We start from the raw sequence: 25,015 nt of genomic DNA, 5'->3' as shown, positions 1-25,015 counted from the left end.
ATTATAAAGGTAATTAAAAGTGCTACAACTTTTTTTATTACAATATATAGTGAAAAACCTTTTATTTTAAAACGGTGAAGGGTCAAAGCACTCGAGAGAGACTGCTGTGATTGCGCGGTCGTGCGCTCTTTAAACAATCATATCTCCGTCAATTTTTGTACGTATCATTCATCATTTTTGAGATATTATAAAAAGAATGTGGTTTTTTTAAAAATTCGAAATTTTTTTCTTAATATCGTGATTTTTTTGAAAAATATATGTCCTAAAGTAGCCAAACTGCTAGAATCCATCAAACTCTTTATATTAAAGTTAATTCTAGACGGAATACGATTAATTTTAATTTTGGTGGAAATGGAACTTATGAAACCCATTGATTTAAAAGAAAAAACCATTAGATGTTCCTTTTATTTACATTACAGCTCACTCATTTTACGTGCAAAAGACTTTTAACAATGCTAATTTTAAAACTTATTTCAAGCACTAAAAAACCCTATTTCATTAGAATGCATAAAAAGTATTTGCTCGCCGCTAGATGGCATTGAATACATTAAATTTTACACAAAATAAAAAACGGCTTGGATCTTTTATATCTCGCTTAATATTGCACTTAGAACACTTTATAAAAAACCGATTTGTCCAGTTTTTTACCTGCTACAATTTTTTCATCATAAAATTTTTTTTGGAGATATTTGCAAAAAAACGATTAAAAACGTGAAAAACATCGAATTTTCAATTGATAATAACTTGAAAAGTATTAGGTTTCTTGAAAATCTTTATAGAACATTTTTATCTCAAAATTAGGCCTTCTATCGATATCCGAGATTATATTGAAAAAAATTACATCACCGAGAAGGGATTGCCACCCCCAGGATCATTTTCACTTTTGAAGTTAGAGGTAAGATGAGCCTAATTCCGAAATTTCATGCAAATCGGTTCACAGTAAAAAATTCGGAGCAATAACGCTTCAATGACTGCACTATACACCTATTATCATCACAATCCAATTTGTTTAGCTTTTATCTATGGTGTGTGTGTGTTATTTTTTCCATTATTCCATTTTCAGACGTTGATTTGATAAATTTTGTTCTTTCCTTTTAGAGCAGCCGAGGTGGTTATGGTCTTTTTTAAAATATTTGGGTGAACTAACTCGAAAAGGATATAAGAACAAAGCAAACAGCAAAAGAATAATTATTAGAAAATTGTAGGAATGAAAAGTGTGATCCCTAATGTGAAATATAATGAAAAAATTTCATTATAATAACGACGAACTTATTATTGTAAAAGTCATTTTTGTGTAAGTTATAATTAGGCAATTCAAATAGGTGGAAATAAAAAATGAATTTTTGTATAGATAATAGTTTATTACTCTCTCTTTTTTTTACATTTTCTAGATGCACTTACAAACTAAAAATACAGATAATAGTCGTCAAATGATTCACATAGAGCAGCTTTCTGGGGCTAGAATTTCTACAACTTTGTGTTGCTTCTTATTGCTGAAGTCTGGAGATAGTCCTTGATCAATTTGGTTCTTCCACAACTGAGCTACTCTAGTTTCTTGTAAACAGTGTACTCCAATGGTCTTCTTCTTCTGTGAACTAGGTTTGCATGGACTTTTGCAAGCAGGCAAAGGTTTAGTAGTGAAGCAGATTTCACCATTTTCTTGAACGTATCTTGTTTGACTAATCATACAATCGTTTTGATAACTTCCTCCACGACTTAGATAACTTTGATGATAAGCATGTTTAGTTGTAATGACATTCACGAAGAGAGGAATTTCTTTTTCAACGCATTGTTTATTATCTTCAGCGAGTTCTTTTCTTACTTGCTTTCCTTCATCGCCTTCTATTTCGAAACTTCTAACGAATTTTTCAGGACTACGGGCGATACAAGTTTCTGAAATAATGAAATCTTCAGATTTTTGGCCATTAAATTGTCCACAAAGACCTCTTATAGAATCTCTGAATTTTCCATTTACAGCGGTTAATCTAACATCACGACCATTGTAAATGATATAGAAACTGTTGTAAACTTCGACTTTCACTTCTTCATTGGGAAGGAAATAAACTTGGATGTATCCACGTTTGAAATCAGCACTTTGTATTTGGCTGAGTCGAAGTTGTTCTCCATTGATGGATACCTGAGGTTTATATTGGAAGCCTTTGGTTGGTGTCAAATCAATTTCAATAACTTCGAAATCAGTTTCAGGACTGCTGACAACTATTTTCACGTCAGTTTTATCACGACCGTTACTGTTTCGTCTTACAAGTACAGCATAGTTTTCTAGCTGTTTCTCCAGTTGTGTCTCGAGATATTCATCTGATCTTTGGTAGTTTGATTCACGTGCTTCTTTTGGAACATATACAGTCATTACTGTCCAGCGCTGTGACAATTTGGCATCGTAACTTTTGTTACTGAATGTGTTTACATAACTTCTATCGATGGAACAGAAATCTAGAAAAAATGATAATGCTGACTAATGTGGAATCAATTAAATACCAGTGCCGAGTGAAATTTTCATGCTATCTATCTAATTCCTTTTCACTTAATAAGTGATCCATGACCAAACTATAAATTAAATATCAAAGTGAAAGTTTATATTATTAAAAATAGTGCATCCTACTAATATTGATAATTATAAGATTTTTATCAGTGTATTTGGAGTTACCATTAGACTATTCGGAAATTATATAACTGAAGTCGATGTTGCTAAGAAATTGACAACAATTGAAATATCTTCAAAACTATAATATCATAATTAATATAAAAACTGATGAGCAAGAATGGTTCTTATGGATGTTAGTATTCAAAAAACTGTTTCCGGTGCAGAAAAAAGTTGAATATTAGTTATAATCGCAGAAAGACAAAGGTTTTTTTGTGCTCAAATAAACAGTATTTAATATCTAATGAAAAATGTAAGACTCGAAAGTCTTTATATTATGGCGATGCGAGACTAAGACCAACTTGGTTTTATTCCGCTCATAATTAATAATAATAAAGATGAGAAAAATGATTGAAAAAATATTTTTTGTATCTTCGGTTTTTAGTATTTGATATGCAAAAAACTGAAATATTTACTAATTAGAAAAGTATTGCTTACCTCTGTAAGTATCAATGCCTAAATAATAACTGGATAATCTATTGGGTAGATGGAAAACTGGATGCATAACGAACGTTTCTCTTACAAGATCCATAACTTCAATGCTGTGAATTCGGGATAATTCTTTAGGAGTAGTAATTGATAGATTAACAAATCGTAAATCAGGATCGAATTTGACTTGCATTGAAACAGAATCCTTTTCGCCCGATACTGGTTGGACATCAGTAAGAGGAAGTAAATAATAACGAAGTGCTTCGTAAGCCGTTTCAATATAATTTTTCCATTTTGAATCCAAATTCTCAGTGTGAAGCTCAACTTTCATAAGATCAAGTAAATTGGCTTTTGTGGTCATATTGGTACATGTGTACGATTGTGTATTACCTTTCTGCATTTGTTGCATACATAGTTTGTACAACGGCGAATCTTTCAAATATTTTTTACGTTCCTCGCTTCGTAGATGCTCAAATTGGCCGGTGATCTTAGTTTTCTTTTCATTGGTTGGTTCAAACGTGAGCTCAACTTCAGTAAATACTTTAGGTTCATTATTTAGAGCAAATTGGATATCAAGAGCGTTGGTATTTTCAATTGTACTTTTTGAAACAAATTTGGCTTGATAATCTTTCAACTCGCTGTGATTAGATGTTCTCTTAAAGAAAACAGCTACACGAGATGTGGGGTCGACGTTGCTCTTGGCATAGGCTCCGGTAATAAGATATCGAATAGTCCTATCTCCTTGTAGCTCAATAATAGTATCTAATGCGTTAGCTCTAGCATTATTGATTCCATCTGCAACATCATCCATCATTTGATTTTGTCTCTCACATTGGTCCATACTGTCATTGAACTTAAAGGAAGGTCTTAGGTGTTTGGGCTCCATTAAGTACAATTCATTATATTTAGACTTAACAATAATTTTTTTGAATGATGATTCTTCAGGAAGGTATCTAAGATCAAATTGGCTGTTTTGTACATTACTATCATGCCATAATTCTCTAAGTCCTTCAAAAATGCAACCGTGTGATGTGGCGAAGTATAAAGTCTCTAAAGTTAAAAAGTCTCTTTCGTGATTAACCTCAATTTCAAAGGCAGCACCGATATATTCTTTACCAATTAATTGTTTGAATCCATGCATATTTCGTGGTTGAATTGGTTTTCTATGTCTTTGGGAGGACAACGGTTCGAAGTTTCCAATATCAGATTTTGCTGTGTAAGGCAAGGTATGATAATGCAGCATATCCATTTTATCTTTTTCTTTAACTTCAATTTCAACTGTTACTTCTTGATTTGGTATGTCAATACTGAAATTAGATTCTAATTTGGGTACATTTACTTCCCAGTGTTTATCGTAACCACTTATAAATTGTTGATGAATTGATGGAGTGATGAACATAAGACGACCTTGACTTTTTCCTGTTAATGTCCACCTCAACTCAGATTGCATTAGAATGTGATTGGGCACTTGAATTTCATCGTTTGAAGATAATTGCGGTTCTGCGGTAGCACTAGCTTGTCCTCGAATTTTGAAGAGTACTGGATTGTCAAATTTATACACCATTGGGAAACCAGTTACAGTGGGCACAGCTAGGATCAATTCTCTAGCATTGAAAAATTTAAACCGACGAATATCATGATCCTTGTTGAATATTTTTTCAAATTGTTGGATATCTAAAAACACATATTCATTAAAACCATTTATATGTACTAGTGAATCAAGATCGCTAAAGCAAAATACTCACATTGAGGAAGTTGTTCAATTGTTAAGTTGTCAAAACTGAGCATTCTGAGAGGAGATCCTAATTCCATATACAATTGCCCTTCGAGCTGTTCCCGTTCCTCAGCTTTCATGTTGAGTAATTTTGCAATATTATGGCTCGCCCAAGGATTTTCTTGGAATGAGCTTTCTCGCTTAAGTTGTTCTTTTTCTCTGTAGTTCTTGGTTTGTTTGTATGTGAGGTCAAGTAATTGATCCACACTGGAAACGATAGCTTGTATGTTTACAAGATTACGATGAAGTCCATTCAAAGATGCTTGTAATGTATATATCATTCCCTTAGGAATATAATCATCGCCACTAGGAACAAAGTTGTGAGCTGTTCCATAGAGTGTCCTTAACTCATCCCAAACATAAGAACGGAAATAATTAGCGCCATGTTGCAAACCGTAGTCTTTGTCATCAAGTAGAGCTCTGGCTGCCTTAGCTGCTTCACGTCTGAAAAAGTTTGAATTTGTGAAAAAAAATGAAGACGAAATAGAATGTGAGTCAACTTACATGAAAGTGTAATCGTCACCTTCCATTTGAGAAAGAGTTTCAATTGCTGATTTGACTGCAGCATTAACGTGATCATCTACTTCAACATGAGTGTTGCTTGCCATAATTTGTAAAACTTCAAATGTTGGTAGACTGCGCATTGCTTGGAAAACAGCGGCAATTCGTACAGCCGGATGTTCGGCGGGATTTTGATATATTCTGAAGAATACGGCAAGAGCTTTCTCTGGTTGTGTTTCGGCCAATTTTTCTAAAGACAAAACCATCAACATCCTTTGGAATTGCGTGCAATGCTTCTTTCCTTCCAAGTAAGGTTCGAAAGTATTCAAAATTCGCGAATCAGCTAAATTTCCAAGGGCACGAATGTAAGCGTGTATTTGGTAAGTATCAGCTCGTTGTACTGCGTTGTTAAGCATTTCAGTGAAGTAAGGAATAACTTCTTCTCCTATAAACCGCCATCCGTCTTTTGTGCGAAAACTTCCAAAAGTATTGACAGGATAATGAGAATCTGATATATTTCTGTCTGCGTAAACTTTGCGAGCAAGATGAGTAAAACTCATGAGAGTTGTATCATTGAGAGGCCATAGGGCCAACACTTTCGGATTTTTAGCGAGTTTGAAGAAAGTTTTCATATATTCTTCAGTAGGATTAGTGGCGGAATTTGCCATTGAAAAAACTACTTCACTGGCATCTACACCTTCAATAAATCCTCTTTCTATCCAGTCTTGGATCACTAGCATAGCAGGACCAGTTCCGGCTTCCGAAACAGCATCTATAAGAATAGATACGAGACTTTCATCTTCATCGGAGGAAAGACGGTTAATCAACGGTTTAAGTTCATCCGCATCGAGTAATCTTATGAGAGAAACCAAGTTCACGTATCGTTCCAAAGTTTTTTCATGATGATCTCTTTCTTCATCTTCCAAATCTTTGTTAATTTTTCTTGCAAGTTTTTGTACCTCTTGAACAATATTAACCGATTTTCTGATTGAAGTTCCACTATATCCGCTAAAGAAAGGTAACAAAGGATTTTCAGGAGCTTGATCGATTCTCGGTTGCTGATGATAGTAATTGTATTCACTTCCGAAATATTTTGGTCTAAGTAGGTTTAGAGATCCAGGACGACGTTGACGATCCTCTAATACAACGTTATCATAAGAATATACAAGGTTTCCTAATTCGACAGGCTGGCTTATGTCTTCGAGTTCGTCGTCTAGAGGTTTTATTTCTAGTAAATCAGCCATCATTGCACTGTAAACAGCAGCTTTTTCCTTATCAGTAATTGTTGGATTAACAAAAATACTGTTGACTGAAAGTGTGTGTAGAATATCATAACGGTTCAAGTTTCCTAATAAAATAGCACGGCTTGTAGAATCTCTGCTCATATAGTTACCCATTTTATTTGTTGCTGGTTTATTTCCTCTGAAATAGTCACCAAATCCATATACATAGGCAGGTAATTCTTCATCTTCGGAGAATTTTTCATGTTTAGTTACTTCTATTATATCAGCATCCAAATTATCTCTCAATTTGAAGTCTAGGTAGCGAGCATTTTCTTTTGAATGAAGAAGTTCGTAATCCGGTATAGGGGCGATCTTATAAAGTGTTTCGCTCACTCCTAAAATAGTATCTTCCTTGGTTAAGAAAACGCCGGAATTAGATTCTGCATCAGGTAAGGTATTTAATGGACTTGGAAGAGTATTTTCTCCATTAGTATTTATTTGGAATAAACTCACTATACTTTTGATTAAGTTTGCTTCACTGTTTTTACATTCGGCGTGAACAATAAGGTTGGAAATCTTGCCATTTTGGAGATGAGCTTGGAATGGTTTTGTACACGTTTTAAACGGTTTCCATGCAGTTTCTTCCTCGGGAATGTCAGTTTCCCATCCCTGACTCAAAACTGAATGAACTTCTGAATATTCTGGGTTAATAAGCATCATTTGTAATTTTGAAGCGTCTCTGGGTTGGATTCTAAGGGTTGCTCTGAATAGGGTACCTACATATTGATGAGATACTTCAGATATTCCAGTTAAAGTTCGTCCTCGTACTTGGTATACATATTCGCTTTCTCTCTTCCACGCAGAATAATTTGATGCGTAGGCCAAGCCCACTGAAAAAGATAATCAACATGAAATAGTTTATATATAAATTTTATTTTGTCATGTAAGTTAAATTGACATTTTCATTGTGGGAAAACTAGAGCGGTTTTAATGGATTTTAAGAGATATATCTTAATATACGAAACCTGCGACGCCAGTATACTTAATTGAAATAGCACGATAAATAATAAGAAATATTGGAAGGTAGTAGAAAATAAGAAAGATGAACTAATGAAAGAAAGAAAATTAATATAAAATATTGGTATAGAGAGGTATGCTGTGAATAAAAACAATAGCAGAGCTGATGATGATTACTCTTAATTGCCGAATAAATTGAAGAGAAGAATGCGTGCAAAATTTTAATTGAACTTTCAACGTATTTCAAATAGAATGGATTCAAAGAATTTCTAGTATTTATTCAAAATAAGCAAGAGTGAAGAATTCCATACATTTTATTCAGCATTAGATATTGTCGCAAAATTTCTTGACATTTTCCAAAAAATTTAATTCGATGCATCCTATAACAAAAAATTCCAAAAATTCAAGCAATACAGTGTTGGATGGATAAATTGGATCTGTCGTTTGGTTTTTAAATATTAATATATTGTGTGATTATAAAAGGCATTCCATTTAAAAAAATTATTAGCAAGTAAATATATTTATAAATAAAATCAACTTCTTGTTAACCTATAGGATATAACGGGAACTTAACATTGAAAATTATGGTAATAAAATATCTTACCCAAGATAAAAAGGACAAACTGCGACCACATCTTGCACAACTGAATACGGTCGAAGTGTGATCATCTGGATTTTGAGAGAGAATTTATATCCATTATGTGCTGATAACATTTTGCAGCTTTGCAATTTCCAAAATTTTACTGATACAGAATTTATGAATGAAATTTGTAGTTGAGTTAGTAACAGATAAAAATAATTCTCTTCATCATCAACGTCTTTGAACACGATTATGCAACCGTTTATTTAAATTTCAAATTATTTTATCATGGGATAAACATTAGACAGACAATGGACAGAAAATCCAAAAGGAATTAAAAGTCACACGTGCCCGTCACTTTTCGACATATTAAACAATTTAGTTAGGCATTTATCAAAACGCAGAACCAATTTTTTAGCTGGAATGAGGTCCATTAAGTAAGTTTTCGGCGGACGTTCAACTCTCCTAAAAGAATCGGAAACAAGGAATAGTTACTGGCTGCCAAATTCCTGCGATGTTTTTGCAGTATGTAATTATCATGGAGGAGGTTGAAAATAAACTCAACATATCCGATTGTTTGCGTTGGAAAACTTAATGTAACTTTATTAAAGTGGCATAATAACGCAATTTGAATTAATGATATGGTCAAGCTCCAGGTAATCGATAGGTGTGTTGGGATAAGTCAAGATTCGTTCCGTGTAACGAAGTGATCCATGGAAAGCTGGTCATCAGAGTGGTAATGCTGACAGGTTAACATCATTTATGTCCAGGCCATACCCCTTGGAATATCGCAACAAATCAGAACGATATGCTACAAGCTTCAGCTGGAGATTTTGATCACAATTACCCTTCGATAATTTTAAATTAATTCTTCAACTCGTACCTCGTTTATTTTTGTCGTTAAAGAACTTATCTTACCATCTTGCGATTTTCGATATCATGTTTGTCCGATCAAAAAGAGCGCCAATATTTCGCTACACGTTATTTGCTCATAACATATTCTTTACCCATAACTACACGAGAGCAATTTTGGCATCACAACCGTCCTGAACCATCGAAAACTCTTATTGCCCACCAGAATTTGCATATTTCATATGTTTGTAATCTTTATTCTGATCATCCTGAATATTTACCTCCTTGATTTAAATATCTGATAACTCTGTAGTATCAAAGAAGTATTTTCAGTCAAAAAGTGATAAACGTACTTACAAAAATAACAATCCGTTTCTTGATAGTCCCATATAGGGTAATAAAAGGGGCTGAATCAATTGTGGAATAGGGAATACCAAAAAATAAATAACTACCATATCATAGGTACATTTTATGAAACCGGATTTCAAGAAAACACCAGAAATAAAGAGGAAGGTCTTTAAAAGATGGCGATAAAAGGTACTGCTCTAGAAGTGATGTGACTGTTGTTCTTAGTGATGTTAAATACAAATGTTTCATTTAAACATGTTTTCTCTCAGTTCATACTTAAACTTAAATATTAAATGGTAGTGCGTTTGGTTGTTTCTTTCAATCTAACATATAAGTACCCCGATGGTTCCAGAAATACCTGTCCTAACCAAGAAAACACAAAAATTTTGGAAACATTATATTTATTTTCCAACATAATCTCCTTTTAGCTCTATACACTTTTCCCATCAATGTTCAAACTCCTCTAAATAACCATTAACTCCAAACCTCACTTCTTCATAATTGAAAAATCTTTGATCGCCGAGCCATAACATCGTCTGGAAACAGAAAATAATCCGAGAGGGCCAAATCTGGAATAGGGTGCATCAGATAGCAAATGTTTACAAATTCACATAAAACATTCATTGATGATGGCTGCCAAACAAATACTAAACAACATGGCGTCTTCAAACTTGAAGCATATGCTATATAGATTGTGTAATTTCTGATATAGTGATATTTTTCAAGCAACTACCGCCATCTTTAGGTCAGGCTAAGTACTTCTGATACCATCCTCGTACAATGCATACATACATACTTACATACATACAATTTTTAATATAAGTAACAAAGCAGATAGTTTACTTTTATAATACACTGTGTGAAGATATATTACTTGGAAATCTAAGGAAGCCTGGATAGATTTGACGGTTGAGAAACCCAATAGATTTGTTGAGCAAATCTAAGATGTGTTATCAAGTTATCATAAAAGCTAAGCAATAAATAATTGGATAGAAAGTAATAGTTTGGTACAAACATATTAATTAATTTTTGGATAACTTGACTTTTCATATGTTATTTAATACGTATATATTTCCTTTGTAAACAAAAACATGCTTTATCGCAGAAATTCGATTGCTCGTGTGGTTGATTTTATCGTGTGGCCTCCTAGATCTCCAGACTCACCATCGTGCTATTTTTTCCTTTGGAAATACATTAAGGACTCTATTTAACACCTGGACGCGTATCATATAACAAAGGAGACATCAGCATGGATAAAATCCCCGAGCATTAGTAAATGCTATTAATGAAGATGGCTTCAACTAAGAATTTAGTGGTTATTTTTATATTTGAATTTCTGGAACAGCTAGTGACGCTCATTCATTCGATAGTGGGGAAATGTTTACTTTCGCTCTCTGAAAAGGATAATTTTGTGTAAAACTTAGGATATCGTAATTGTCTGTATTGGTGTAGTGGTAGGCAGTGTTTTAAGTATTTTCCGTTTTAAAAATGTATAATTATTCCGTTACAACCCTGTAATTCTCATTTTTTGTGTGCAATCAAATACTGTGATTTTTATTGATACTTACTAAAACTAATAGTTTCCGTTACAGCTTTAACCTCTGTAACTGACCGATATCGATAATTCTTATTTTTTGATATTTGCATACCTTAGCAAATTTTGATGTTTATGAATAAAGATAAGAATACATTTTGATATAATTAAGAAATTTTTCCTTATCAAATACGTTCCAGAACGTGGAGTTAATTTGTTACGAAATTATCAGCCAACACGTTTTTTAAAAATAACTAATCGATTTCAAGATAAAGAAACTTACATTTCCTCAAATACCTATTTGTAAATTTGAGCTCCTAGTAATTAATAAGTATCATAGAAAAGTTATTAATATGCTTAATATACTATCATTTCAAATTTTTTAGAATGATTATAGAAATTTAACATTTGTTTACAATTTAACATTGAATATATTGATCCATGTTCTCGGGGATGAGATAAAATAAAGTTCTGTAATGGTCACAAGAAAAATGAAATCAATTTTTAAATACTATAGCTATAACTCTTAATGCAAGTAAGATTATTTAGTAGGTAATAAAAAAGTTTTTAGGATTTACGATATCTGAGGCTCTTTTGTTAGTATAGTTTGATTTCCTATGGTCTCATAAAAAATAGACCCGTCCATGTCAATTATTTTTATCCATGTCCCTTATCATTCCAATTTCTGTCAACAATATAATATATAAATAAATCTCTTTATTTTCTATTTTTTTTTTGGATCTTTTGGCAGGTCTTCTGATTTAAATTTAGTTTTTTCTTATTTTTTAAAGACAGATAAAAATCTGACTTTCCGACCTGTTCGGACTTTATTAAATTATAACACTGACAATTTGCGTATTTAGATTAAGAAATTAATTAATAAGGAATTCATTTTTCCATAGTTTTCACATATAAAAAATATGTAGCAGCTGTCAAATTATTCGTAATTGTATTAAAATATAATATACGAGGTGTTTCAAAACGTTCGCATGCGAGTTATATCATTGCATTAAGCAAAAAAAATCGATCAAAAATCATCAAATAACGTTCTCAAAGACCCTGTATATAAAATATAAAAATAGCGCTATAAATTTCACTTAAATTATTTATCATTTTTTATCATTGATGCTTTCTCGTTCTTTTGAATGTGAACCATTTCTAAAAATTTCTCCCCGTATTTGATTCCGTGGTTCATTAATGTAGTTTTATTTTTTATCGCATTGATGACCTTATAGTCTATTTTCTTAATACTGAGATTTCTGTCTTATGTACGCACCGTCACAATCATTACAAGATACTTGATATATAATATTAATTTTACTTCTTTTGTTTTTGGTAGCTTTAGAATTAAGTTTAGTGGAATATTTGGATAATGTATTATGTCCTTATTCAAATAATTCGATAATTGTTGGGAAAGTTCTTGCATATAGTAAGGAGAAAAGTTTTGTGTTTTGAAGTTCAGTTTCTTTTTTGTTTCTTAATCGATTATAGTATCTGTTTATCCTTTTCTTAAAGATGTTGTTAATTATTTTTACCGGATAATGCAGTTTTTGCTTTTTGAATAGCTAAGTATCTAAATTCAGGTTTTGATAGCTGGATAGATCTATCAGCCAAACTTTATATAACCGATCTTTTTTGTGACATAGGATGACATGAATTGAAGTTCAAATATCTTGAGGACCAAGTTGATTTCGTATATACCATTCTGTTCTCATTTTATTGTTAATTTTATATCATGTGTGATCAAGAAAATTGATTTTATTATTTTGTTCGATTTCGATTGTGATTGTGAAAAGTTTTTTAAGTTTCCTTATGATCTTCCATTACTAATTGTGATATAACACTTGATATGGAAGCTCCCATAGCGCAACCGTCAATTTGTTTGTATATTTCATGTTCATATTTGAAGTATTTTTTCATTTCTCCCATATAATTACAATCTATCCCGTAAAATGAGGATCATACGTAATTTGAATGACTAAAAACAGACGCGTAGGGGTATGTTCCGGTGAAGAAACTCCTTTAAGTATTTAGCAGTATAACTGCTACTCTGTATCAATTTCTTTTCACCTAAATATAAATAGTATAAACCAATAACAAAGTTAACATGACGTAGTGATATAAAACATAGAAGTCACCATATTTTTCACTGTAACGTTTTATTTCTTCTATAATTGAATGCATTTGTAGATCTTTTTCTATTGATGATGTAACGTACCAGGGGGCGTTGAATAAGGATCGTAAATTTTGTTTTGGAAGCGTTCTAAAATACTGATATTGGAATTGCTCGTAGTTCCCCATAACTGTATGCCATACGTCCACACTGGCTTAAGGATAGCCTTATATACTAGCAACTTGTTTTCAATGGTTAATTCTGAGTTTCTATCAATTAACCAGTAGATCTGCCTGAATTTAAGTCCCAGTTGTTTCCTTTTGGTAAATATATGCTTTTGCCAGGTTAATTGTCTGTCAAGATGAACGCTTAGATATTTTGCATCGGTAGTTGAGTTGTTTTCCGTTTCCCATTTTGAGATGCTTTTCTAGAGTTTGGATGTAAAGCTAGGATTGCAGTTTCATCTCCAAAAGTTGCAACTTTTGTGTTCCTACTGGAATGGTATGATATTTGAAGTATATTGCACAATTTCAATAGGAATATTTGTATATAAAGGAACTACATCTAACGAAATAAATACATATTCGTTAGGAGTTTTCATATTTTAAAATTTTTCTTTGGAATCCCATGTATTTTTAATATAGTATTTGTTTTGGTATAATTTCTTTTTCAAAATATTTCTCAAATAATTAGATAATGGGGTAAGAAGATTTTACATACTACAATCGGTCGAAGAGGTATTTGAGGTTTGTGCTGTTTTGGCAAACCATATATTTTAAATTTCTCAATTTTTTTGTATCTGATAGTAAAATGAAAAGTTTTTCTTTCGAATCGATTGAATTAGATCATTATTTTATTTTTGAATACATAGAATTCATAGGGTATCATTTAATTTTTTTGTAAGTTGTCTCAACATTTAATAATTTCATCATTTTTTTATTATAATCTTGTAATTTCATAATAACCGTTTTATTAGATTTATCTGCGAGATTTACGTAAGATTGGAAGATAGGTCAGACAGTTCAATAACACGATGAACAATGTTTGGACGCCCATCTTTAACTACTGATGAAATATTTTACGCACTTTAAGATAAGATAGAGCCTTAAGTTTACAATAAATCTTCTTGCTATGGAATTTGCGTAAATCTCATGATCACTACTTCATGAAATTGTTACTGAAAAATAGAAATTTCCAAAACTGTTTACTCCTACAGGAATTTGACTGAGACGTATTTTGTCATGCCCCTTACATCCCGACACTTACTCCTATCTCTTCTTACACCTAAAATCTTTCCATGGTGGCCAATAATTCAGCGATGATGACAAGCTGAACGAACATGTTACCACATGGTTCAAAACACAAGCGGCAACCTTCTATGAAAAAACTTGTACTACGCTATAACAAGTGCCTACAAATTTTGAAATTTATGTGCAAAATACGTTTGATAATTGTAGATTTTTATATAATAAATATTGTTTCTGTATCTGTACACGTTTTTTTTTATAACCAAACAAAGTTTACTCTGTTATTATACGTTGTATAATCTAAACGCTGCTTTCATGCTAGAAATACTGTTCGGTTCATTCCTATAACTAAAGATGGATTCACACGACATTGTCCTGCACGATTTTTTGCAGTTTAAGTCGAATAAATATTGGCACATCTATTATTTATGTCTTTTATACTACAAAAAATCGTACACCGCTTATAAGTGTGAACCAATACTCCTTGAACTTTTTAATCAAATCGATTGAACTTTACCGTATTCTGTTCATAATAGGAAATGTTCTGCTCTGTTTATTCCATACGGAAAGATATCATACGTTTTATCTCATTTGATAGCAATACTAAAAGTACCACAAGCCATTAATCCAACAGTGACAACTGTGTGAGAGCTTCTATTATTAGTTTTGACCTTAATGGTTGCATTCAGCGGACGTAGCGCAGAGCGCTACTGCTAACTATGGGTAATGATGACGATCGGAATATGTTGAGCGTTCGCTGTCAAAACTTTTATGTTTTCTGTGTCTTGTTAGTTTATGACAGACATATTTTCAAAACAGAGACTATTTTGGTTGCTTGTATTGAACTTAACAAGTGTTACATCAGGTTGTAAAGTGGAGGTACTTTGTCTGGTTCCTTTTCAAAGAATTACGAGGTGTATTTATCACTCATCTAATTTTATATGTATATGAATATTGTCATTATAATTCAAAAACGAAATTATTGAGAATGCAGGTCCAAATCATTTTCTTCATCTTCATAAACGAAAATGATCATTTTCCTTCTAATAAACTTGACGTTTCATCACAGATCTGTGACCCAGTGTTATTTTCATACTGCTCTTTTTCAAAAATCTCAAACCATATTTTTTACTATCTCTGAGATCTGTATTTCTAGATATTATAACGTACATTAGGCCTCGGTCTCCTATTAAATGCTATGTGTGACGTCCGACCTGAGTGTAAACGTTACGATCGACGTCTGAACGCCAGGAACAGCGTCAGTGGTCAATACATCTCATACGCGAACAATCGCAATTGCTTAAACAAATTGTTGTTTCGGTTCGGACAATTTTTTTATGCAAATATGGCCCATTTTAAAAAGATAAGGTCTTTTGTCATTTTTCCGTATAATGCATATTTAAAAATTTATAAATTTATGAAAGTCGAAAAATCGACGATTTTTAATAACTTTCGAAATTAATAACTTTTGACCAACTGAACATATTTTAAAACTGAAAAATCGTACTTATTCTTTGAACCTTACTCTACAAATTGGTATACGTCGATATTAGTGTAGGTCCAGCGTTTGGCACTTATAGCGATTGACAATGAAGCGCTTTTTCAACGTTGCAGCGCTTGGCGACAAGCCTCAATCACCGCGCGCCTAACGCAGGTAGCTCTGTTCTAGCACGCATTTTATGTCGCTAATTTACTATCTGCCTTAAAAAAAAGATAAAGAACAAAACTTTGTCGCTAACATTAACAATATCATTGCATAAGCTCTCTAATTACACTACCAAATAAATTACAACTTGAATTATTGTAACTGAACGCATTTAAGAGAAAATGAAATGAAAACGTTTGTTGTTCGATATAGATAATTAGTCATTAATATGAAATAATGAAAATCGATATCAACTTTAGTAAGTGAAAACATAGTGTGGAGATTGAATAATACTAATGAGAGTCTTAAATAAATTTAATTTAAATATCAAAATTCAAGGTGAGTAACAGAAACAAGACAGTGCTTGTTTGTGTGTTTTTTTCTACTCACGGTATGGGCAGATAGTAACGACATAAAATGTGCGCCAGAACGGAGCCGCTTGCGTTCGGCGCGCGGTGATCGAGACTGTCGTCACGAGCTGTAACGTTGAGAAAGCGCTTAATTGTCAATCGCGATAAGTGCCAAACGCCGGACCTTTACTAATATCTAAGTATACAAATTTGTACAGTAAGGTTCAAAGAATAAGTACGATTTCTCGTTCGCAACAGTAGTCAAGGAGCAGTGTTAGCGTGTAGTCTTGTGTTATAAAATTGATATAAATTCGACATTTTTGGCGGTGCTTGTGCCTACCATTCAATACTACTATTTCGCTAATTTTTTCCCAAAATTTGTGTTTATAAATATTAGTTTTATGTTCCTTATCAATTTTATTGTAAAATACGCAATAACATTGGACTGATTCAATCAATAATTCGTCTTTTTCTTTATAGAATTTTGCTGACGCCAAATACGGCGTTTATGCTCTAATAGTTTGAAATAACTAAAGACGCGGCATACGCCATGACGCTGTACGCGGCCGACGGCGTTTATAGGAGACCACGATGTTTTAATGTTAGTTTTCTACGATGAAATCAAGCTTCGCTTGGTAGTATATGTAAAAATAATGTTCCGTTTTTGTTCATAAGCCTTATGTTTTTATATAACATTGAATTCCACTTATGACAGATATTCTGGAAGTGGGAATGCTTGTGTCAAATAAATGAGCGAATTTAATGTTGATTCACATCGTTTTTGATATTGTATTATTGTTAAGTATGAGCAATTCCAGAATTTACCTCCGATTTTAGTGGAATTTTCGATGACTGAAGTAACGGAATTAACTCTTAGAAACTCTTTTTAATTTTAATTTGTCCATTCTCTTCTCCCTAATTCCACTAGTTATCACTTTAAGAAAAACGCTCTCTCAGTATTCTTTTTTATACCCATATTGTTCAATTATATTTACTTTTTTGGTAGTCGGACACTCAAATATTCTTTGCCTTGGAAATAACTAAAAGCCAAATGGAATCATTTCGCGCGTGGTCCAATATTTTTGGTACAGTATAACAGAATCAAAAGTACAGTTATCTATTTTCTGGCCCTCATCTACTGATATTATAATTTCGACTTTTTTTATACCAATATTGTACAGAATAAACAGAAGAAAAATTGAATTATAAAATATACTTTATTTTCATCTTCTTTTTTTTACATTTTATGAATGCTCTTAATAACTAAAAAATACAAATAGCAGTCGTCAATTTATTTAAGGCGAACATCTTTCAGAGATAGACATGGATAGCATTTGATGTACTGGTTTACCACTGAGATCAGGACCACTACCATTATCGATAAGTGTTTTCCACATATCTGCCATATTTCTTGTTACACAATGTACAGGAAGCTTCTTAGATACTTGTTTCTTATCTTTGCAACGACTGCTGCAAACTGGTTGAGGATGGATCGTGAAGCAAGTTTTAGCACCTTGTTCCTGGTATTTAGTTTGGTAATAGGTGCATCTGTTGGATCCGACTATTTCCTCTTGTTTCCTTCGGTAATCGTTCGGAGTTATTACGTCAACGTATAGAGGTCGGCGTCTTTCTATACATATGCTTGAATTGTGCCTGAAAGATTCTCTAGCTTGTACGCCTTCTTGTCCTTCGACCTCAAAACTTCTTATAAATTGTTCAGGATGGCGAGCGATACAAATTTCTGGTGTCATTAAATCTTCTGCAACGTCTTGTGTATATATTCCACATGCTCCAATTATACGGTTTTCAAATTTACCATCAAAAGTGGTAATTCTAATGGTGGATCCATCACAAATTACATAGAATGCGTCCTCAAATTCAGCTTTAACTTCTCCATTAGGTAAAGCATAAATTTGGATGTATCCTTCATTTACGTCATAACTTTCCTTCTCGCTCAATTGAATTTGGTTTCCATTTACTGTAACTGTAACACGAGGTACATTCTGGTTTTGTCGTTGATTTGGTGTGATATTGATTTCAACAACTCTGAAATTAGTTTCAGGGGAACTGACTACTATTTTTAAGTCTTTTTTATTGGGAGCTACAGAGCTCTCACGGGCAAGAATAACAAAGTGCTCTAGTTGAGATTTAAGTTGGTTTTCTAGTGAATCGCGATTCCTATCAGAGTTTCCAATAAAATATTGTAGCAGAAGTGTCCATTGTTTTGATAGGTCAGCAGGATAAGTCAAGTTGCTGAAGGTATTGATATGAGTCTTGTCAACAGTACAGAAAGCTGTAATAAAACGAAACATGTTAATTCAATCACTTACAGCTATTATATAATCGTATTGAAATACCAAATGCAATGATAATAACTTTCATAATATTACTGGTGATTAATATAATAATAATCCATTTGAAATATTTTTCTAGTAGTTTCAACAAATTTGATTAATTTAATAGTGTTTCAATAATTTAATCAGTAGCTCATTTGTGGTCTAGTTAACAAAAAATACTCACTTCTGTAAGTGTCCAATTCATAGGCGTAACTTGCCAAACGAGTGCGAACATTGAATACTGGATGAACTACGAAAAGCTCTTTAGAAAGATCATCAATTGGTATGTTTTTGAAAATATTTTCTTCTTCAGGTGACTTTACAGAAATGTTTAAAGCCCTCAAGTCCGGATGGAAGGCAGCCATCAATTCTAATGTGTTTCCACGTAATGAGTTGTCGCTGTCAATTGTTTCTAAAGATGGCAGTGCAAAAACTTTGAGTGCTTCGAAACCACCTTTAATGTATTCCATTAAAGTTTCATCCAGATTTGCATAATGAAGTTTTGCACTAACGTGATCCAGAAGATTTGCTTCTTCTGTTATATTCACACAAGCTGGTAATTGTTTGTTACCAACTCTGACTTCGTCCTTACATTGTTTATAGGAGGGCATTTGTTTTAGGAAACTTTTACGTTCTTCACTTCTGCGGTGATCCATTTGAATTTCGATTTTGGAAAGAGATCCTTTAGAGCTTCCAAATTTCATATCAACTTCATAATTAGCGACAGGTTCGTTCTGTAGAGTATAATCCAAATCAATACCATTGGTATTGGGAATGTAACTGTTAACCGTAACATGAAATTCGTGCGGGTATAAGTTGGCTTGTCGTTTGTATGCAATCATGAAACGAGATTTAGGATCAACGTTACTTTTTGCCACTGCTCCAGTTACAACATATTTAATTTTGTTCTGACCCTCAAATTCTACTGAAGCATCAAGAGAAACAGTTTGGACGTTCTTTATACCTGAACTAATCTTATTTATGAGTTCCGTTTGACGTTGTAGTGGTTCTGCGTTTTCATTCAAAATCCATTCACTAAATGACTCTAAAGGAGATTTGGATTTGTATATATTTTCATAAGATAGTTGAATTACCGCTTTACGATTGTCTGAAACTTCGGGACGGAAAGTGAAATCAAATTCACCATATTGAATGCTGTTATCATCCCAGATCGATTTGATTGCATCCCAACTTCCTTGTGTTGTTAAAATGCGACTCAATGTAAGCATATCTAAGTAGGCTCTTGAATGTGTTATTCTAGCACGGAAAGCCATGCCTGTAGATTTTTCACCAATAGTTGTTTCGTAAGTTCGTAAATCGCCTTGTTTGATAACTTTGGTATGTGGACACTTTGATATGGCCTCAAACTTAGTTACATCAACTTTAGAGACATAAGGTGAAGTTTTATAATGCCAAAGTGGAAATTCTTTATCGGCATCAATTTCAACTTCGATCTTCGCATTCATTTGCTTAACATCGATTTGTATTTCTGCACTAACAGGAATGTTGAGTTCAAAATGCTTATCAAAACCAGCAATATACTGCTGATGATTATATGGTGCTATGCTGGATAATCTGCCTTGTAATTTTGAAGTTATGGTCAACTTCATGTCTTCGGCAATTAAATTAATTCGGTCAGGCATATTAATTTTTCCATCTTCAACAAGACGGGGATTAGCTGATGCTCTAAATTTACCTTGTACTTTAACTAGCATAGGTTGATCGTGGGTGAATACGAATGGAATTCCTAAAGCTGTTGGGAATGCAATAGTTCTTTCAAGAGTTCTTAGTTTATACATATTTACATATTTCTCTTTCTCAAATTCTTCTTCCCATTGACGGAGAACTTCTGGCATTTGTTCCAATGTAGTATTGTCCATTCCAGCCATATAATATTGTTTACCCACTTGCATATACATGAAGGCTTCAAGATGTTCAGCTGTTTCAGTTTTCAAATTTAATATTTTTGCAATATTTTGACTTGACCAAGAGTTCTTTTCCTGTTCTTGAGATCGTTGTTTTTGTTCAGTTTCATTTTCATCGTATTTTTTTGTCAGTTCACGTGTAACTTGGAATAAATCGTCGACACTGGAAACTGTGGCAATAATATCAGCAAATGTTTGCCTAACTCCACCCATATACTGTCTAAGATCATAAGAAAATCCTTTAGGAATTCTTGAATCCTCACTACCAAATAGTTGGTATGCCTGTCCATATAGTTTACTCAATTCTTCAACAACGTAAGTTCGAAGATAGTTTGCTCCATGACGAAGTCCATAAGTTTTGTCTTTGGTTAAAAGAGGCATGGCAGCTTGAGCACCTTTCCGGCTAAAAACAAATCAATAAGTTGATGAATTTTCAAAATTAAAAAAAAACTTACATCTCTTCGAATTGATAGCCTTCCAAAGTTGAAGCGGTTTCGATGGAACTAATGACAGCTGCGTTAACGTAATCGTCTTCTTCAATATTAGTGTAAGCAGCCATGTCCTGCATCATTTCGAATGGTGGTTCTGTACGCATTAGTTGATACACGGCAGCAATCCTAACTTCTTTAACATCTGCAGGATTCCTGTAAATTCTATAGAGAATTGATCGAGCTGTTTTAGGATGACTATCGGAAAGTTTCGACATAGCTAAGACCATCAGTACTCGTTGGAATTGAGTAGCATATTCCTTTCCCTCCAAGTACGGTTCAAATGTTTTCAAAAAGGTGTAAGACCCAGTGTTTGCAATAATACGAATGTATGAGTGAATTTTGTGTGTATCTGATTTTCTGATAGCTTCGTTCATTTGTTCACTCAGATAGGGGACTATTTTTTCCTCTACATATTTTGACCCTTCTACGCTATAGAATGATCCAAAACTTTTGACAGGAAAACGGCAGTTAGATTCCTGTTTATCAACGTACACTCTACGAATAACATTAGTCAAACCCAGCAGTAGGGTATTATTAACTGGCCATTGATTTTGAACTTCTGGCGATTTAGAAAGTTCGAACAAAGCCTTGATGTATTCCTCGGTTGGTTCACGTACGACACTTGTCATAGTTGAAACAATTTGGTTGGCTTCTTCTCCCCAGATTTTATTAGTTCTTAACCAGTCGGCAATACATTTTAAAGCTGGTCCGGTTCCTAATTCTGCAATAGCATCGCGGAAAGTTACCCATATTGCTCGTTCTTCCCCTTCATATTTAGTTGTGTACAGAGCCTTAGCTACTTCTTGAAGCTCATCAAAGTTCATAATACGCATTAAAGAAATCATAGTTTGCCATTCATCTAAGAGTTCTTCATGGTGGGTTTTTGTAACATCATACATCTGTTTACCGGTACTTTGAGCCAGTTTCTGTACTTCCTGGACTATATTAATCTTTGATTTTATAGAAATTCCTTCGTATCCAATTGTGTAAGGTAATAATGGACTTGCAGGTGCTTCGCTCAATTGTGGCTTGTCTTGTACATAAAAATCTGTATAAATTTGTCCATTGTCCAGGGAACGTTTCTGTCTGTTCATATTTCTGTAAATCTCACTTCGGAATTTTTTTAGCATAATATTCGACGATTTTGGTACCACAGTAGATTTGGAAGAGAAAGGTTTTTCATACGAATAAACTAGATTGCCAATATTAACAGGTTGAGGTATTTCCTCAATTGTGTCTTCTTGCGATTTGACTTCCTCTAGAGTAGCATTAACGACGGTAAGAACACTACCTTTGTCATTATCACTCAAAGTAGGACTAACACTAATTACGTTGACGGTAATAGAAGATTGAACGGTGAAATTATGTAATGTTCCTGTCAAAATAGCACGACTTGTTGAATCTCTCATCAGAAATTTTCCCATTGCATTATATGCTGGTTTTCCCCATTCCATTGAGCCGAACCCGTAAGAATATGAGGGTAATTCGATAGAATTGCTATAATTATGATGTTTAATAACTTCAATTACTCTTCCTTTGTTAACACTATCTAGATATCTTGCTTCATTACTTCTGCTTTGAACTACATGGTCTGGTAAAGGTCTAATATTGTAGGTAGTTTCAACCTCACCGCTAACGGTGTCTTCCATAACTAGATATACAGCATCATTATCCCAATCACCGTCTTCAGGAAGACTGTTCAAAGGACTTTCAATGAGCCTGTCGGCGTTAGTATTCAATTGGAATTGGCTCATAGCACTTTTCAAAAGATTGACTTCCCAGTTGCTACATTCTTCATCAACAATGAAACTCACAATTCTACCATTTTGAAGGCTAACTTCAAAAGGCTTGTGACAAAGTTGGAGACGTTTCCAATTGTATTGTTTATTGAAAAGGTCCAGTTGACGAGAGGGTTCGGGAAGGTTTTCTAATATATCAACAAATTGAGGGTCTTCTATTAATCCTCTGATTTTATTGTCTGATTGCGGTTGCAATCTTAATAAAGCCTTATATGCAATTCCAGATCCATGATCAGAAATATCTAATGAGGCTACAGAGTATCCAGATAATTTATATACATATTCCTTGTCATTTTGCCAGCCGGGATTTGAAGCAAATGTTAAGCCCACTAAAATAAAAATAACCAGCTTTATAAACATCTAAGAAAAATTATCATTTTGTTAAAATTAAGAGATAACAATTTTAAACAAGCAAACTCAATTTTGTTTTCTGATAATGGTAAAAAAATAATTTATCTAATAGAGAATTTCAAATATTAAATGCAGGAAAATCACTTAAACAGTTTATTAAAGAAATTAACAAAAATTTTCCTACTATTAGTAGTAAGAATAATACAGTCACAGTATTTTAACAACATGGAACTTAGATTCATGAAATATTTTTTGTTGAACCATTAGAAAATTTATCGAATCATAATTTCCAATGTTATGAGCTTTTGTATGAAATAAATAGGGCATTTTCATAAAAGAACAAAAATTAAATTAGGGATGGTGATTCTTCCCAAAAAAGATTGATTTTTATATCAATCTGAATCGGAAACTAATAAATCGATTAAAAAAATTGAGGTCTAGAAGATCGATTTGTATAAAATAGTTTTTTTACCAAGTTTGTATTCACATTCAAGAAAAACTTTTATGAAAAACCATTATGAACAATCTCTGTGATATGTAATTGTAAAATGTGGGATTTTATAGTTCAGGGAATTCGATAACCACAAATCTACCGGGATACAAGCGGTTCTTCATTATTTACGATTTTGCCGGCAATAGAAAAAAGGCGCTCACGAGGATCCCACGATATTCATATATATCACGGCTATTGAGTGAACATGTTAATGAATAGAGTTTTTTTATCTATTTTGTACAGGATGAAACTTTACGTGCAGAACTGCCTGCGATAAATAATGTTTAAATTCTTCGTTTAAGTCGCAGCTATCTCTTGAGTTTTCCAATAATTAACCTTTTTACTGGCAACACCGTAATGTTACGATTACATTCATCTAATTGTAAATAATTTTAATGTTTTAACCAAAAGAAAAAAAAATCGAATAACGATTTTCAAGGGTGCAATATGAATTTACTGAATAGATTTAGTACAACATATATATTTGAAAAAATCGATTTGTTTGCTCTGAGGACTCGATTCTTCGATTAATCGATTTCAGATTGATTTCAATTCCTAGTTGAAATTAATGTTTTTGACGACTGTATTTACGTATGTACCGCATAAATTTACAACATTATAAATAAAAGGGAAAATGTTGGAAAACGATGATGACAGCAAATGAAATAAAAAAATAATTAACATCGAATCAAAAGAAACGCCTCAAATTTTTCATAATTATAGAATCAGGTTTCGTTGAAGCATGATACTTAAAACACTCGTAAGCGAATATATATGAATACATAACCGAAATTGAGCCGAAAAGTAAAAAAAATATAGTAAATTCGAAAAGAAACATTGACACCAAGTGATATATTGATAAAAAGAAATGTAAAATTAAACTCACCTACAAATAACAGGACAATTGGCGACCACATATTGTAAGATATGAGTGATCGACGAAATGTAATGATCCAGTTGGAGTCTTAGGTTTATATAGTTATTCATTTGATAAATTTCTGCAAAATTGCAATAAATTCATGAATGAATTTGATAAAAGATCAAGCACATGGAAACAGTACTAATTTTTATCACACAAATTTCAAATATTTTACATATAAATAGCAAAGTTGTTATTTTTAATAAAAAAATTGAAAAACATACCGTATTTCTTTTTCTTAATTTTAGGAGGCATATCAATGTATGATACCTTTTCTAAACTACATTTGCAATCTCCAGGTAATGAAACATTTTTCGAAATAATCATTCTCTATTCAATTTTCTCGATAACTAGAGGCATTTATGTTAAAAAAATTAATACCGATCACGATATTCTGCTGCACTTATATGAATATTAATATACGTCAAA

At 32.9% G+C, this 25,015-nt stretch overlaps 1 protein-coding gene across 1 annotated transcript; it reads right to left on the bottom strand.

Moving 5' to 3' along the window:
• Positions 1-1,340: 1,340 nt before the first annotated feature.
• LOC130451069 (vitellogenin-like) lies at positions 1,341-24,702 on the bottom strand. Its single transcript, XM_056789867.1, has 9 exons — positions 24,554-24,702; positions 20,989-23,152; positions 18,793-20,936; positions 17,571-18,565; positions 8,208-8,268; positions 5,367-7,476; positions 4,834-5,306; positions 3,098-4,762; positions 1,341-2,451 (listed from the first exon to the last, which is right to left on the bottom strand). The coding sequence occupies exons 1-9, from the start codon at positions 24,582-24,584 to the stop codon at positions 1,436-1,438; spliced, it is 10,659 nt and encodes a 3,552-aa protein (XP_056645845.1). The 5' UTR covers positions 24,585-24,702; the 3' UTR covers positions 1,341-1,435.
• Between the last annotated feature and the right edge of the window lie 313 nt (positions 24,703-25,015).

The sequence above is a fragment of the Diorhabda sublineata genome, chromosome X (genome assembly GCF_026230105.1).
Source record: "Diorhabda sublineata isolate icDioSubl1.1 chromosome X, icDioSubl1.1, whole genome shotgun sequence".
NCBI lineage: Eukaryota > Metazoa > Arthropoda > Insecta > Coleoptera > Chrysomelidae > Diorhabda > Diorhabda sublineata.
This window is presented reverse-complemented; position numbering and strand designations above follow the sequence as displayed.

Bases quoted from the DNA above. Each gene is read 5' to 3' on its own strand.
- LOC130451069 (XM_056789867.1), bottom strand. From the start codon at position 24,584: ATGTGGTCGCCAATTGTCCTGTTATTTGTAG. The intron at 7,477-8,207 runs GTAAGATATTTT...TATCTTTTTCAG, and splicing joins GTTTGTCCTTTTTATCTTGG to TGGGCTTGGCCTACGCATCA. The intron at 5,307-5,366 runs GTAAGTTGACTC...AAACTTTTTCAG, and splicing joins GGTGACGATTACACTTTCAT to ACGTGAAGCAGCTAAGGCAG.